This window comes from Mesoplodon bidens, assembly GCF_964165515.1.
Source record: "Mesoplodon bidens genome assembly, chromosome: 1".
Lineage (NCBI taxonomy): Eukaryota > Metazoa > Chordata > Mammalia > Artiodactyla > Ziphiidae > Mesoplodon > Mesoplodon bidens.
The window spans coordinates 53840627-53859514 of NC_138176.1; the positions used below are offsets into that span (position 1 = coordinate 53840627).

At 36.6% G+C, this 18888-nt stretch overlaps 1 protein-coding gene across 4 annotated transcripts in view; it reads right to left on the bottom strand.

Moving 5' to 3' along the window:
* The window catches only part of LOC308623518 (recombining binding protein suppressor of hairless), a 115262-nt gene that overhangs the window by 42455 nt on the left and 53919 nt on the right, over positions 1-18888 (bottom strand). For 3 of the 4 annotated variants that reach the window (XM_081246001.1, XM_081246000.1, XM_081245999.1), the window contains one exon: positions 1429-1467. The exons of the other annotated variant lie outside the window; for it this stretch is intronic. In XM_081246001.1, the coding sequence (XP_081102127.1) occupies positions 1429-1467 (39 nt within the window). The remainder of the gene's footprint in view (positions 1-1428; positions 1468-18888) is intronic. 4 annotated transcript variants of the gene reach the window in all.

The window sequence follows — 18888 nt, forward strand, 5'->3', positions numbered from 1 at the left end:
TTTATTTTATAGAAATGTCCTTCCATCTGTGTCTGTCTGATGTTTCCTTAAGCTTAGATTTAGCTTATGCATTTTTGGCAAGAACCACTACAAAAGTGATAGTATGTCCTCAGGATGCATATGATACTTATTTGTCCATTATTAGTGATGTTAATTTAGAACGCTTAATTAAGGTGGCATCTGCCAGGTTTCTTCACTGTCATGTTACTACTTTTCACTTTATAATTAACCATACTTTGTGAAGATATGCTTAGACACTATAAAAACACTTTGTTTCTCATCAGACTTTAAACCAGTAGTTTAAGCATTCACTGATGATGTTGGCCTGAAACGATTATCACTGTAATGGTTGCCAAAATGTGCTTTCCAAGTTCCATTCCTTCTACACTTATTAGGTGGAATTCTTCTGTAAAGAAAAGCTATCTCCTCTCCCCCATTTATCGAATTATTTATTTAACTCAGTGCAGACTTCTAAACTGTCATTTTATTTTATGGATTTTAATCTATTACTATCATTACTTATTTTGATGACCAAAGTGTCCATGATTTGGCTAAAAGAAGCCTCTTCAAACTGGCTCCCTTTGTGTGTACTTCTGGCATGCCCCTGTCATTCTTTGAGTGAAACAGCTTTTTTAACAATAGTAATAATGTGGAAATAACCCAAATGGCCATCAGTGTGAATTAAATAAGGAGCAGTGGGAAGACAAGGAAAAGCTATGGAGACACTAAGGAGAACAAGGTAGAAGATCTACAGTTAACAGAACAATGGTAGAGTATGATGCCAGACTTTAAAAAGAAAAAAGACAGGTATATGTTTATACACACATATGATTTTCTTGAAAGATACTAACGACACAGGGTAGCATTAACTCTAGGACTGTAACTGTGGAACTGAATGTCTTATTTTTATTTTACAATCACTGATTGTTAGAAATTTTTAAAATCATTTTCAAGACTAACACTTTTAAATTTAACATGTGTAATTAAAATGCATACCATAAAAATTACATAATTAGAATATAATATTTATAGTCTCATTAAAAATGGATAATATCTTTGTTTTAAAATTCTTTTCTAAAAGCATTTAAGTATCTTTCAAGTTCCAGTTGTGGTCAACAAATTGTGACTGGCTAATGAAGCTAGATATAGGAAACTATCTTTACATTGTAGCCCTTGTTATATTAACTATATAATACTCAATATTAATTCTTGAAAGGTTTCATTTTTCCCTTTGAACTGTATCCTCTTACCCTGTTTTTTGAAGGGAGAAAAAGAGGAGATGTGGGGAAGGGAGGATGGAAATATGCTTATGATCTAGATACCATTATGTGAATAACTTCTTGCAAAGAACCCCTAATATAGCTTCCAAAATGACAGGATCTAACACTTTTATGAAATGTTTGGGTGAAAGACTAACATAATGCTTACCTAGTAAGTCGTTTAGGTGGAGGCCGCTCACCAAATTTTCTAGAGAAAAAATAAGAAAAAAAAATTAAATAGGCTGTATGACATGCTCCACAGTTAAGCGTTTTAGGCACCATGAAATCTCCTTTATGACTTATATTCAACCCTACTAAAGTCTAATGTAAAAAGAAATCCTCTAGTAAACACCTATACCCAGTTATAACAAAATACATTCTTTAAAACCATTCCTAAACAAAACAACACACCCTAACTAGGCCTGACACATCCACTCTGAGCATGTACCATGCTGATTAGATGAGGATGACAGGTACCTTCCAGAGACACCTTGCTAAAAAAACATCTAACCAAAGACCCCCCTGCCCCAGTCTCACATAATCTGGAGCACTCAAAAAAATCCTCACAGCCCAAGAGGTGGTGTAGAGCTCACAACTGTTTACCATGTGCCAGGCACTATGTTACACATTTTTTTACCCTTTTTCATCATTATAAAATAATTCTGGAAGGTACATATTGACCCATTTTAAAGATGTAGAAAGCAAGTTGCCCAATGTCACAGAGTAAATTAAGTGAGAGTTAAGATTTAAGCCTAGATGTTGACTACTTAATTAGTTTATAGCATATGGCCCTTCAAAAATAAATATGCTAAATGTACTAGCATAGAAGCATTTCAGTTGCTTGGGAGAGGGCAAAGAGAAAAGCATGAGCAAGGATAAGCACAGTTTAGGTTGGAATTAGAAATACATACACCATGCAGGTTAAGAGAAAGACTCAAGAGTGAGATTAGCTGAATTCAAGTCTATGATTTGGTATTGGGTTGGCCAAAAAGTACCTTTGTTTTTTAAGTAAAAATAAAAGACACATTTTTCATTTTCACCAAGAACTTTATTGAACATATTCACCGTTTTGTTCTACTACCTTCTGCCATTTTTCAGGCAACTTCATAATTCCATCTTCCCAAAACTTTTTACCTTTTTGAGCAAAGAACTGTTCCAGGTCCTTTTACAGTCTTCCAAGGAATTGAAATTTTTTCAGTTAAGAGAATTTTGTAAAGACCAAAATAAATGGAAAACCAAAGGTGCAATGTCTGGCGAATATTCGAATGAATCAGAACTTCCCAGCCAAGCTGTAACAGTTTTTGCCTGGTCATCAGAGAAACGTGCAGCCTCGCGTTATCCTGGTGGAAGATTATGCGTTTTCTGTTGACTAATTCTGGACGCTTTTTGTCGAGTATTGCTATCAGTTGGTCTAATTGGGAGCAGTACTTGTTGGAATTAATCGTTTGGTTTTCCGGAAGGAGCTCATAACAGAGGACTCTCTTCCAACCCCACCATTATACGACATCACCTTCTTTGGATGAAGACTGGCCTATGGTGTGGTTGGTGGTGGTTCATTTCGCTTGCCCCACAATCTCTTCCGTTCCACATTGTTGTACAGTATCCACTTTTCATCGCCTGTCATAATTTGTTTTAAAAGTGGAACGTTTTCATTACATATCAGTAGAGAATCGCATAGGAAATACTGTCAAGAAGGTTTTTATCGTGTTATGTGGAACCCAAACATGAAAGCGATTAACATAACCAAGCTGGTACAAACGATTTTCAGGGCTTGATTCAGATATTTTGAGTATGTCTGCTGTCTCCCACGTGGTATAACATTGATTGCGCTCAGTTAATGTCTCGATTTGATTGCTATCAACTTCAACTGGTCTACCCAACCGTGGAGCATCGTCGAGCAAGAAATCTCCAGCACAAAACTATGCAAACCACTTTTGATGTGTTCGATCAGTCACAGCACCTTCTCCATACACTGCCCAAATCTTGTTTTGATTTCAGTTGCATTTTTGCCTTTCTTGAAATAATAAAGCATAGTATGCTAAAAATGTTGTTTTTCTTCCATCTTCAATATTAAAATGGCTAAACAAAAATTCACCAATTTTGATGTCTTTTTTTAAATGCACGCTGATATGACAGCTGTCACACACAATCTAACAAAATTGTCTCAAATGAAGTTTTAGACAACTAAGTGCTACTAGAGCCATCTTACGGAAAAAACTGAACGAACCTTTTGGCCAACCCAATATTTACTTCCTGTGCAGCCCTGAAATTATTTGACTCTCTACACCTCAGTTTCCTTCCTCATCTGTAAAAAGGACACAGTGGTTGTACTGACCTCAAGGAGTTGTTGAAGGAATTAAATGTGCTAATTAACATACAGCAGACACATAGAACAATGCCTGGAATGCAGCAAATGACCAATAAATGTTAGTAATTATTACTGTTTTTTAGTTATAAATGGTTAAGCTAAAATAACTAAAGATATTAAGTATGATATTAATAAAGATAAATAAGTATAAGAGGAAGAAACGAATCCCTATGTGATGACCTCCTATTTCCCCTGAAATAAGAAATGAGGTCTTCTGAAAGACATGGTGGAGGCACACAGCACTTGAAGAAAAATGATCAATAGAATTTTATTTTCTTTTTAAAGCAAGATTGCAGTTATAAATAGTTTTTAAGTGACTTGTTCATAATCACAGTTATAGGTTTGTGAAGCCTAATTTGACTTAAGATTTCTCTACTATATTTGTGGTATTTTACATAAGTATTAACTTTGATGACAAAAGTCTTAGAATCCCATGTACTTCCTTTTGTTGAGTAATTTAATGCTATATGACATTGTTTATGAACTCCATTTATAAACAACGGGCATCTGTGACTGTTGGTATTTTAGTTAACTCTAAAATATTGAAAAGTGACTTTAATTGAAATAGCACTAAAAATGAGCAAATAATCCAAGTTTCTGTCAGAAGAATTAATAACAAGTAATTCTCATTGATTTTATCCTATAGGATATTCAATTTTAAACACAATGATTTAGTAGTAATATCAGCAAGGCTGCTGAACACCGTAGGTTTTAAAACACTGAACTATTGGCTAATCTATGATGTGAACTCCAATTATGGAGTTAAAGGCAAAACTCTACTCCTGAATCTTTTTCCACAGGAAAGATTTTTTTTGAACCTTTGAGATTGACTAAATGTACCACTGCAGCATATGATTAAAACAAAACTGCCTCACTAGAATATTCTACAAAAACCAGGAAGTTTAAGACAATCTTTAAATTACTTCTTCACGTATGTATTTAAGAGCAGTTGTACTTTATAAAGAGAAGCGAAGTGAGGTGTGGCCAGAATTTAACTAAGGGTTTAAAATGCTGAAAATTTTAGAGAGAGACACAGTTAACAAATGAAATAAAACTTTTCAGTGAGAATCACGATGCCACTAACCCTTCAAACTAGCTCATAACTCCAACCATTAAGCATCCTTTGGGATCTAACACAGAATTTAACATAAGTTTATTACATGGCTAGTAAGAGATCCACTGCACTCAAAATTCAAATGCAAATTTTGTTTCTTGGTGCTCTGAAATGCTTACAAAATTAGATTAACAACTGAATGCTGATTAAAATATGTGTCTACATTCTTTTTTGGAGCTACCCATTAGATGAAGTCAACAATCATATAGCATGCTTGTGCAATATCACTCCTGCCCCAATAGAAAACATGAGCAAGAGAACTCAGCAATTTGCCTGCTAAGCCTAAACAGCATTTCAAAATGATGCAGTGTTCTATCTAGGTGCTATCCTAAGGCTAGAAAGCTTAAAAATGTTAATAAGATTCAACTGGTTCTTCAGTATATAATAAAGCATCTCCAATTGTGTGCAGTCTCAATCCTCTCTTTAATGAATATGCCACCACATTCCTATCTATCCCATTAAAAACTAATGGCTACTGCAAATATCATATATCACTTATATATGGAATCTAAAATAAAAGGGTACAAATGAACTTATTTACAAAACAGAAGTAGAGTCACAGATGTAGAAAACAAACTTACTGCTACCAGGGGATAAGGGGGGAGGGATAAACTGGGAGATTGGGATTGACATATACATACTGTATACATATATAAAATAGATAACTAATAAGAACCTGCTGTATAGCACAAGGAACTCTACTCAATACTCTGTAATGGCCTACATGGGAAAAGAATCTTAAAAACAAAACAAAACAAAACAAAAAAAGAGCGGATATATGTATATGTATAACCGATTCACTCTGCTGTACACCTGAAACTAACACAACATTGTAAATCAACTATACGCCAATAAAAAATAAAAAAAAGAAAACCTAATGGTTACTGTATCTATTAGAATGGGGGAAGGATAAGAAAATGAGGTTTCTGAGAAAATTCATAAAAGTGTTTAGCAGGTTCACAATGCATAATTCTGAAGCTCACAATTGAACTAAATTCTAATTATTCAATAAAATTCATAGGTCTACGTATTTAAAACTGTCATTATACCAAGATACTATATGTATCCTATACTTATCAAGATCCATTTTCCTCTACTAATCTGATGTATTGATAGAATATACAAAACTTCAGGAATTATCTACTACAGAAAGAAGGCCCATCTTTAAACATGAGTGACTCAAGAAAATTCATAATGTATCTTTACATTATGCAATCAAAATAACCAGTTTTCAGCAGAAATGACAAGTCAGCTAACAATTACTCAGAGACTGATTATGATTTAAAGATTAAGTTCTATCCCTCCCTTTTGCAGTAGGGAATGGGGAGACAGGCTGCTACAAATTTTTTACCTTTACTTGTAATCTATTTTCTGAAATTTTATTTATTTATTTATCTTTGGCTGCTTTGGGTCTTTGTTGTCGCGCAGGCTTTCTCTAGTTGCGGCGAGCGGGGGCTACTCTTCGTTGTGGTGCACGGGCCTCTCACTGCGGTGGCTTCTCTTGTTGCAGAGCTCGGGCTCTAGGTGCACAGGCTTCAGTAGCTGTGACTCACGGGCTCTAGAGCACAGGCTCAGTAGTTGTGGTGCACTGGCTTAGCTGCTCCGCGGTACATGGGATTTTCCCGGGCCAGGGCTCGAACCCGTGTCCCCTGCATTGGCAGGCGGATTCTTAACCACTGAGCCACCAGGGAAGTCCCTTGTAATCTATTTTTAAAACAAGATATCTATTGACGTGTTGACAACTGAAAACCAGAAATAAATTGGATCAACCAAGTTTAGGCCACTCTTCCGTAAGACACTTTCATAACAGTTGCACGGTATATTTAACAATGCAAAAACAAAAAAATCTAAATCCTTAAGTACCCTAGGAACACCTTTGATTTTATGAAGTACTGACTTAATCCCTCATTGTAACAAAGAATCATTGTTATCCAATTTATCTTTTTGATATTATAGGTTGTCAATATCTCATTTGCATGAGTAAGTTTCTCAAATTTTTTGCACACTATATAAAGCATAGTTTTGATTAAATGTGATCATCAACGCTGTTATAAATTTAAAAGAAAAAAGTTGTAATTCTGGACTTTTTTAAGTAACAAGCAAAGGTTTAGCTTATATAAAGGTGATTACACCCTTTTCTTCTTCTATTATGTATGCTTTTCCCTCAGATTGGGATTGGTGAACAAAACACAAAAACCTACGTGCTGGACTTCCCTGGTGGCGCAGTGGTTAAGAATCCACCTGCCAATGCAGGGGACATGGGTTCCAGCCCTGGTCCGGGAAGATCCCATATGCCGCAGAGCAACTAAGCCCGTGTGCCACAACTACTGAGCCTGTGCTCTAGAGCCCGCGAGCCACAACTACTGAGCCCACATTCCAGAACTACTGAAGCCCACGTGCCTAGAGCCCGTGCTCCGCAACAAGAGAAGCCACCGCAATGAGAAGCCCGCACACCACAACGAAGAGTAGCCCCCACTCACCACAACTAGAAAAAGGCCATACGCAGCGACAAAGACCCAATGCAGCAAAACATAAATTGGAAAAAAAAAAAACACAAAAAAAAATCTATGTGCTATCATTACTTAGTAATGCTCATAATACTATGGCTCAAGAAAACTTACACTGTCCAAAGTATCTATGTTGTAAGTATAATTTTAGGCTAGCAAACTCATTTTACTTTAATTTCACTAGCTTTCCCTTTCTAAGATAACAATGATCTTTTATTCAAAATAGAGAGAGCTAGGGAAAATATTATTATAGCTAAATCTATTTTCATATACCTGGCACCGTAAGGATTTTTTAAATTTTGCCATCGATCACTAAACATAGCACTTCCTACCTATAAATAGTATTAAGATTCCCACATATCCTCCAATCCATTAGAATTTTCAAATAAGTAAAATACCTGCATAAACTTTACACACTTGTTTTCCCCACAACAGATACATTTCCTTCTATATTAACCAATCTGTTTAGGAAGTATATGACCACAAATGTATTGAGGACAAACATGATAATATCAAAACTTCACCATCTTAACACCTTTTCTAGCTAACAGATGATTCACACGAGAAAAACCAAGTCAAAAAGCAAAAGGCGGGTGTGGAAGGATAAGAAAAAACTTTTTTGAATATAGAACAACTTAGTAATTACACTGCTAGACTACTGTCTAGTAACAATATTAGAACTTCCAAGTTTAAAAACATAGAGCTAGATGGAAAAGCAAGCTCAAGTAGTGTGGGAAACTATTCTGCCCTTGGGTGTAGAACTAAAAGTAATTTCCTCTATTTTTTTGTATTTCACAAATTTTTTGCTTCATGCAGAAACGATATTACAATAAATTAACTCAAGAAACACTGGTGCGGTATTTGCAGGAAAAACATAGAAAAGAAAGCATGAACAATTCAAACTCATAATTAAGCCAAACTTTGCACCAAATCTGCTGTAAACAGTATACAGTTCAAAAAAGTACTAGAATTCTTGAAACATGATTCAAGATACTGAAATTAAACAACATTTGATGGGAAAATTAGGAAACCTGATTCATACACTCAAGAATCCATACCTCATCATTCCACCAGGAGAAAGAAACAAATAGGTGATATACACTATCACCATAGTCTATGCTAAAATATAATATGAAAAACAAAGCAAGTGGTACTATGAAGCTGTTTAGTAATTTACTCACAAAAATAGAAGATGCTAATTAGAAAGGACTACACATAACATACCGTCTTCATCTCTAGATTCATTCATTCACCTAGTATGTACCAAATATAGGTACTTGGTATACATCAGTGAAAAAAAGAGACACAAAATCCATGTCCTTATGGAACTTACATGCTACTAAAACAAACAGACAATGGCATACGTTCAAAGATATTGTCTAAATAGTTTATGAAAACAAAAATGTAAGAAACAACTTAAATATTGTACTTATTGAATATGACTTAAAAGATTAATATTTGACTAATCTAAAAAATATATTTAAAGTAAATATGTAACTTATTTTTACTTCTAAAAGCTTATTCATTCTATACCTATGGCAGAAAACAGCCTACGTATTAAGTCACATAACTTTGAGCAAGACATGTCACCCTTTGTCACATTTCAGTTTCTAGCTTTGAAACTACTCTTACTTTAAGAATCATATTTAATGGCACTAATGCTCAAAACCTGTCAGGGTGTAACTAGTGGTCTTGGACACTGTAACAAAGACAATCAAGGCATGATGTAGTCTCCAGAACCATCACATTTATTAAGCATGTTTATATTAGAACAAATATCCTATGGGGTACACTTCAAAGACATGCCATACTTGCAGTTGACCCCATCAGGTGGAGAAACATGCTCCCCTTCTTACTAGTATACTGGGTAGAACATTTGAAAAGCACTGCTTCCTTAATTTTTAAAGTCCCTTTATCCTACCTTTTCTTTTTCAATTAAAACCACAACAACAAACTTAACTTTGTAACAGTCTGTCAGCAGTTTGGTAAAGAATCAGGAAGAGTGGAAAGATACAAAGAATGAGTGACTGGGACCATCATTTCCAGCTATTCTCAGCATCTGGCTTTTTAGGTATCCCAATATTATTATTACCAGGTTAAGGTAAAGATGTCCTTCCTAAAATCCATACCTGAGGAGGGATTTCCCCCAATTGAATCTGCAACAGCCATCAGCCTCACCACCCAGTTAGCATAACTGAGTTATGAGAACACTGGCATCCATTAACATCACATATAAAGATCTTATATGAAAAGTATATGTCAAAACCTATGGCTCAACAAGAGGGAGCAATGAGACACTGAGCAAACTACTCCAATTTCATGTCAAGAGACTGAATAGGACAAATTGACATCAAATGCCTCCTAACATGGTGCGTAAGAGCACAATATCACTTCTGTGATACCACTGACAAAAAAACACAGAACTTGAATCTAAACACGAGGAAATATAACATAACTAAATTGTGGAATAGTCAACAAAATAAGTGGACTACACTTTTAAGAGCATCAAGGTTGTGAAAAACAAGCAAAAAACTGAGAAACTGGCCCAGATTAGAAGGGACTAAAGATACATGATCACTGAATACAACAGACTATCCAGAATTTACTCTGCTATAAAAGGACATTATTTAGACAACTAACAAAATCTGCATAAAATGGTAGATTAGAAAATAGGATATCAATTTTAATTTCTGGTTTTGACAGCTGTACAGGGGTTCAATAAGAGAATGTCCTTATTTTTTAGAAACACTCACTGCGGTGTTTAGGGAGAAAAGGGCATGATGCCTAATTACCTTCAAAGGGTTCAGGGAAAATAAGTATATATGTATATATATATATATGTGTGTGTGTGTGTGTGTGTGTGTGTCTGTGTGCGTGTGTGTGCGCACGTATGTGTAGATACACAGAAGGATAATGCGAGTGTGGTAAAATGTTAATGACTGAAGTATCTGGCTGAACTTCTTTGTAATATTCTTGCAATTCTTCTGTAAACTGAAATTATATCAAAACAAAAAAGGCCACAATCAGAGAAGCACTAATCTCCTGATCAAGTTGCTGGCCTGCCCCTAACTGCCACAGAACCTGGTGGTGACAAACCTATCAAAAAACATCCAATGAAGGTGACACATAAGACACTCTATGGCCAGCTTCCTGGCATAGCTCTTATGTTCTTACGACAATCATTTAAGAATTGTTGGGACATCCCTGGTGGCGCAGTGGTTAAGAGTCCGCCTGCCCATGCAGGGGATACGGGTTCGATCCCTGGTCTGGGAAGATCCCACATGCCACGGAGCAACTAAGGCCGTGCACCAGAACTACTGAGCCCACGTGCCAGCCACAACTACTGAAGCCCACGCGCCTAGAGCCTGTGCTCCGCAACAAGAGAAACCACCACAATGAGAAGCCTGAGCACTGCAATGAAGAGTTGCCCCCGCTCGCTGCAACTAGAAAAAGCCCACGTGCAGCAACAAAGACCCAACACAGCCAAAAATAAATAAATAAGTAAATGTATATTAAAAAAAAAAAAGAATCGTTGCTGTAGATTTAAAGTTTGATAATACCCATCGTTGACGTACAAGTAGAGAAACAGGAATTCTCATGCACTGTTGGGAGTTTAAATTTGTGCAATCTTTTTGGAAGACATTTGGCAATGTCTATTGTAATTCAAGATGTGCATTTCTTTGAATTCCTAGCCATTTCTATTCTGTAAATTTATTATATAGGTACACATAAATTGTGACTATGCAAAAATTTGTATACGAAAATATTCAATAAAACATCATTTGGGGCTGCCCTTGGTGGCGCAGTGGTTAAGAATCCGCCTGCCAATGCAGAGGACACGGATTCAAGCCCTGGTCTGGGAAGATCCCACATGCTGCAGAGCAAATAAGCCCATGCACCACAACTACTGAGTCTGCACTCTAGAGCCCGCGAGCCACAACTACTGAGCCCGCATGCTGCAACTACTGAAGTCTGCGTTCCTAGAGCCCGAGCTCCTCAACAAGAGAAGCCACCGCAAGGAGAAGCCCCTGCACCGCAACAAAGAGTAGCCCCCACTCACCGCAACTAGAGAAAGCCTGTGTGCAGCAATGAAGACCCAAAGCAGCCAAAAATAAATAAAATAAATAAATTTATTTTTAAAAAGCATCATTTCTATTAACAAAAAATTTTTTAAATCCATGTGTACAATTAGGAATAGATTGCTGGTTACACACAGCACCTCCCAGTCGTGCCCGGCCACACACACACACACACACACACACACACACACACACACACACACACAGAGAGAAAAAAGAGAGAAAGAAAAGGGGGAAAAAAGCAATCCAATTAGTAGCATTGATCTTTTCCTTCCCCGCCACCCACCCCCGGCCATGCCGCGCGGCATGCGGGATCTTACTTCCCCGACCAAGGATCGAACCTGTGCCCCCTGCAGTGGAAGCAAGGAGTCCTTACCACTGGACCACCAGGGAATTCCGAGTAACATTAATTTTGAATGAGGACATGAGATCTACATTTTCATCCCCTTTCCCCAAGTGCATGTATAAAACACACAAATACATACACCCCACTACGCCCAGTATTAGTGATAATGGTGGGCAGCAGCAAAAATTCCATTTTCCTCTAGAATGTATTATACAATTTGACAGATGTTTTATTCATTACTAATTAAGTTTGGCTTAGGTAAACAGCAAAATAAAATTTCAGTATCTAGACATCAGTTAAAGCCACTCATACACCAAGTCTAGAATACAGGTGGCTTAAAATAAAGAGAGGGCTTCCCTGGTGGCGCAGTGGTTGAGAGTCCGCCTACCGATGCAGGGGACACGGGTTCGTGCCCCGGTCTGGGAAGATCCCACATGCTGCGGAGCGGCTGGGCCCGTGAGCCATGGCCGCTGAGCCTGCGCGTCCGGAGCCTGTGCTCCGCAACGGGAGAGGCCACAACAGTGAGAGGCCCGTGTACCACAAAAAAATAAAATAAAATAAAATAAAAAATAAAAAGAGAAAAACATTTAAGTTAAAAATTTACCCCCATGGGACATATGTATATGTATAACCGATTCACTTTGTTATAAAGCAGAAACTAACACACCACTGTAAAGCTATTATACTCCAACAAAGATGTTAAAAAAAAAATTTACCCCCAAAATGGTCTCAGTAAGCAAATTTCACTAGGGGAAACATTTTAGAAAAAAGTATGCCAGACCCAAATAAAGAACACACCTTTATGGAAAACATACTTCCAAAAAAGGAAAACATAATGCAACTTAAAGAATTTTAAAGAGGTTCCAATCTTAACCGTCTGTTTAATTTTTGCTAAGAACTTCTTCAGACACCTCACTTGATCTTATGCACTGCCTTTTAAGACAATGTTTAAGAGGTGAAAAGTGTCATCTGATGAGAGCACACACACAGTTTGTCACCAATGCAAGTCATGGGAGAGGTAGCCACATATTGTGGTAAGGGCATGGACTCAGGAGCTAGATTGCTTAAGCTCACATTCCACCCTTAAAGCAAACTAGTGGAAGTTACTTAAACTCTCTGTGTCTCATTTTTCTCAACTGAAAACACAGATGAAAGTATGTCCATATAGGATTCTTGCAAGAATTTAAAAAGTTCATAAGTGTACAGCACCAAAAAGAGTTCTAGGCACTGAGTAAGCACTAGACAAAACACCCCTACTGCTTCAAGAGTGGATTACTGAATATTTGCCCTAACAAATATGGACAAAACACCACTACTGCTTCAAGAGTGGATTACTGAATATTTACCCTAACAAATATGGTAAAACTGAAATAGGCCCTTCAAAACAAATACATATTTATATTGCTTTAAAATATATATAATTAATCATACATCTCACAAAGAGATTATCATCCAGACTACATAAAGAACTATAACTCAACAACAAAACATCTGATTTACAAATAGGCAAAGGACTTGAAGAGATAAGAAGATATGTATCTCCAAGAAGATATACAAATAGCCAACAAGCACATAAAAGCAGCTCAACGTTACTAATCGTTAGGGAAATGCAAGCAAATCAAAACCGTAATGATACCACTTCACACCCATCAGGATGCCTATTATCAAAGAAAACAAAAAATAACAAGTGTTGGTGAGGATGTGGGAAAATTTGAACCCTTGTATGTTGCCGGTGGAAATATAAAACAGTGCAGCCACTGTGGAAAACAGTATGGCAATATCTCCAAAATTAAATGTACGATTACTACATGATCTACCAATTCCACTTCTGGGTATATACCCAAAAGAATTAAAAGCAGAATTTCAAATAGATACTTGTACACCAATGTTCAGAGCAGCATTATTCACAATAGGCAAAAGGTGGAAATAACCCAAATGCCCACCAATGGATGGACAGATGTGGTATACACATACAATTAAATATTATTCCACCTTAAAAAAAATTCTGACATATGTTACGTACAACATGGATGAACCTGGAATACCTTGTGCTAAATAAAATAAGACAGACACAAAAGGACAAATATCCTATGATTCCATTTATATGAGGGACTTAGAGTATTCAAATTCAGTAGAATGGTGGTTGCCATGGACTGATGCCGGGGGTGAGGGTAAAGGAGCATGGAGAGTTATTGTCTAATGGGTACAGTTTGGGAAGATAAAGTTTTGGAGATGGATGGTGATGGTGGTTCTGCAATAATATGAATGTACTTAATGCAACTGAACTGTACACTTAAAAATGTTTAAAATGGTAAATTTTATGTTTTATACATATTCTACCGCTCAAGCAGTACATTTAGTTTTGCTTTAACTATGGCTTAGTGAGGGATAATAGCTCAGCTTTGAGGGGTATCCTATGTTACTGCCAGGTTAGGTGGTGGCAGCTGTCCAGTAACTTAGAAAAAACAAACAAGTGGGTGCCACAACAAACAAAAGAAAAACATGAGGAGTATATGTACATATATAAAAATGGTTCCTATTACCATCAAGGCAAAGATACAAAAGGAAAGAGAGAAATCTGTCCTAGAATCTACACCTCCCAAGGTAGGGCAGCCCAGAAAGCATGCAAACAATCCATCAAAGACTGTTTGGGGCTGAACATCTCCCATGGAAAATGCCAAGTGATCATGGAAAGCAGCTTGTACATGAGATGAAATCACACAGTTTTTGCCATTGCACCCCCCCCATTACTTCTCACCCCCACCTCAAATTATAAGTAGTGAAGATCTTTTTTCTCCACAAAACTTCTGCCAAAGATGTTAAGGTTGTCAGTTCTCCGAGGTCATTTGAAAATTCTTTCCAGGAAGAAAGAAATCTGATATTAATCAGAAGTTATTAATTTTCTCTCATCTTTTGAAATGCTCTTTCCAATCCTAGTGAGACTTTAAAAAAAAAGAAGGAAGGAAAAAAAAGCCAATAAAAGTAAATGTGACATTTTCCCCCCTTATCACCCTTATCTAAAATGAAATTTAGAAAGCCATAGATTATAACTATCCATAATAGGATTTCTTCACCTGTTCTCCTTGGGTTCTATTCTTGAAAAGGTATGCAACATTTAGTGTGTAGTTCATTTATCTAGGAAGGGGTCCAGTTCCTATATGCTAACCACTGTTCATGACGGGTGTTTTGGCACTGAGAGATCAGATCCCCAAGAAGTGACCATCAATCGTTTCTGGTAGGGAAGCTTGACTATAGCAGAAAGGGCCAAAGAGATTTTTAGTGGGGAAGGACATGAGGAAGATGAATAAGTTACATTTCAGGAGACCTCTCAAAGTAAGTTCTTGCCTGCATGGAATAAACAAACTATGGAAAAATAGGCGATTTTCAGTTAAAAAAGAAAGCTACTAAGCCAAAAGACTTTGCAATTTTGAAACTGGGCTCTATATTGATTCCTAACACCCTAGAAATAAAAATTTCCAAGTAACTGTTGAGGAATCAAAGGATTAAACTTGGTAGAGAAAAACCAGGCATTGTACTACTTAGCTCCCATCACACGGAAAGTATGAGTAGAAAAAAATAATATTTCCCTGTAAAAGTTAGGTCCAGTGGACCTCTCTCTAAATTAATTGATTCAGCCTGTGGAATGGAATAGCCTCAGAAGCAACATCATGCAATTAGGTGGTACGTGAAGGCCCAAGACTTTTCCTTAATGAAAGTACACCTGAGAATATAGTGACACTGATAAACCATTGACAACAGTTTAAAATACATGCTTGTTGACTTGAGATTATTACTGCACATGTTCAAAAGTAGTAAGAATGTTATACCCCCACAAATGTGTATACATGGGTACCAAAAAACATCTACAACAATGTCCACAGCATCATCAGACATAATAACCCCAATCAGAAACTCAAATGACCACTGTCAAAGGATCAGATAAATTATAGAATAATCATAAAATAGAGTGTTATTCAGTAATGAAAGTGAAAAAATTATCATTATATATGCAATAATGTTGATTACTAGCAAAAGTAGTCAGGCTCAAAAAGGTACAAGAATTGTATGATTCTATTTATATGAAATTCAAAAAAAAAAGAAAGCAAAACTAATCTACTATGTTCACAAGAATACAGGTTACCTTTGGGAGGGAGGTACAGACACTAGGAGGAGCTATAAGAAGGGTCCCTGAAGAGTTAGTAATATTCTGTAACTTCATCTGTGCGATGGTCACCCACGTATATTCACTTTGTGAAAATTTACTTTACTGTACATTTATGATTTGTATGCTTTGCTTTTCTGTAGGTATATTACTTTAATTGATAAATATATTTCTAGATATATAAATATCTAAGTTTCTTGAATGAATGGATGGTTTTGAAAAAAAAAGTGCTTTCCTAGACTTTTTTCCTATCGTCTTCAAATTTTATTTTAACATCAAAATTTAGAAGCTGGTGATTTCTAGTCCTCGGCTATACCATTCCCGAATATATGTATTTCATACCAAGAAAGGTTAGTATAAGGGTATAAGTCCTGACAAAATTGGTCTTCTTCTCTCCATTCAAACTGCAGATCAGAATTTACAATCTCCTCTCCTAATTAGTAGGCAAAAAATCAGGATCAACTATGGTCCTCTGTTGGGGCAAATCTATTCCAGAGTAGGCATTTTTTTTTTAAATCACTAATTATGCAGTGTCACAGAAAAAGGCTGAATGTGTACTAGGATTAGAATCTTCCTATTGTTAATTTTTAAACTGGCTTCCTATGCCTCCCTCAACTAAAACCAAGATGAAGAAGAAGGATAGAGAGTGGAATAATTAATTGTTTTCCTACAGTCTTATTCCTTTGTTCTTTCATTAACATTTAACACATATTGAAGTGCCTATCGTATGTTAGGCACTGTAGTAGACACTTGGAACGTACAACAGCAAATAAGAAACATGGTCCCTATGCATACAGAATACACTACAACAGCAGTATCAGGCTATGCACTGTGCATGCATATCTCACTTCACACACACAAGTCAATCTTATTAAGGTAGGTGCTATTATCCTCATTACACAGATCAGTTTAGAAACTACCTTGCCCAAATAGACACAATGATAAATTTGGTTTAAAATGTAACTAGAGAGATAGCCTCATCCACCACAGGGCAGGCAGCAGAGGCAAGAAGAACTACAGTCCTGCAGCCTGTGGAACAAAAACCACATTCACAGAAAGACAGACAAGATGAAAAGGCAGAGGACTATGTACCAGATGAAGGAACAAGATAAAACCCCAGAAAAACACCTAAATGAAGTGGAGATAGGCAACCTTCCAGAAAAAGAATTCAGAATAATGATAGTGAAGATGATCCAGGACCTTGGAAAAAGAATGGAGGCAAACCTCGAGAAGATGCAAGAAATGTTTAACAAAGATCTAGAAGAATTAAAGAACAAACAGAGATGAACAACACAATAACTGAAATGAAAAATACACTAGAAGGAAACAATAGCAGAATAACTGAGGCAGAAGAACGGATAAGTGACCTGGAAGACAGAATGGTGGAATTAACTGCTGCAGAACAGAATAAAGAAAAAAGAATGAAAAGAAATGAAGACAGCCTAAGAGACCTCTGGGACAACATTAAACACAACAACATTCACATTATAGGGGTATGAGAAGGAGAAGAGAGAGAGAAAGGACCCAAGAAAATATATGAAGAGATTATAATCGAAAACTTCCCTAACATGGGAAAGGAAACAGCCACCCAAATCCAGGAAGTGCAGAGAGTCCCATACAGGATAAACCCAAGAAGAAACACGCCGAGACACACAGTAATCAAATTGGCAAAAATTAAAGACAAAGAAAAATTATTGAAAGCAGCAAGGGAAAAATGACAAATAACATACAAGGGAACTCCTGTAAGGTTAACAGCTGATTTCTCAGCAGAAACTCTACAAGCCAGAAGGGAGTGGCATGATATACTTAAAGGGATGATAGGGAAGAACCTACAACCAAGATTACTCTACCCGGCAAGGATTTCATTCACATTCTACGGAGAAATCCAAAGCTTTATAGACAAGCAAAAGCTAAAAGAATTCAGCACCATCAAATCAGCTCTACAACAAATGCTAAAGGAACTTCTCTAAGTGGGAAACACAGGAGAAGAAAAGGACCTACAAAAACAAACCCAAAACAATTAAGAAAATGGTAATAGGAACATACATATCGATAATTACTTTACACGTGAATGGATTAAATGCTCCAACCAAAAGACACAGCCTTGCTGAATGGATACAAAAACAAGACCCATCTATATGCTGTCTACAAGAGACCCACTTCAGACCTAGGGACACATTCAGACTGAAAGTGAGGGGATGGAAAAAGATATTCCATGCAAAAAGAAATCAAAAGAAAGCTGGAGTAGCAATACTCATATCAGATAAAATAGACTTTAAAATAAAGAATGTTACAAGAGACAAGGAAGGACACTACACAATGATCAAGGAATCAATCCAAGAAGATATAACAATTATAAATATATACACACCCAACATAGGAGCACCTCAACACATAAGGCAACTGCTAACAGCTCTAAAAGAGGAAATGGACAGTAACACAATAGTGGGGGACAGTAATACTTCACTTACACCAATGGACAGATCATCCAAACAGAAAATTAATAAGGAAACACAAGCTTTAAATGCAACAATAGACCCGATAGATTTAATTGATATTTATAGGACATTCCATCCAAAAACTGCAGATTACACTTTCTTCTCAAGTGCACACAGAGCATTCTCCAGGACAGATCACGTCTTGGGTCACAAATCAAGCCTCAGTAAATTTAAGAAAACTGAAATCATATCAAGCATCTTTTCTGACCACAACGCTATGAGATTAGAAATCAATTACAGGGAAAAAAACGTAAAAAACACAAACACAAGGAGGCTAAACAATACATTACTAAATAACTGAAGAAATCCAAGAGAAAATCAAAAAATACTTAGAGACAAATGACAACGAAAACACGACGATCCAAAACCTATGGGATGCAGCAAAAGCAGTTCTAAGAGAGAAGCTTATAGCTATACAAGCCTACCTCAAGAAACAAGAAAAATCTCAAATAAACAATCTAACGTTACACTTAAAGGAACTAGAGAAAGAAGGACAAACAAAACTCAAAGTTAGCAGAAGGAAAGAAATCATAAAGATCAGAGCAGAAAAAATGA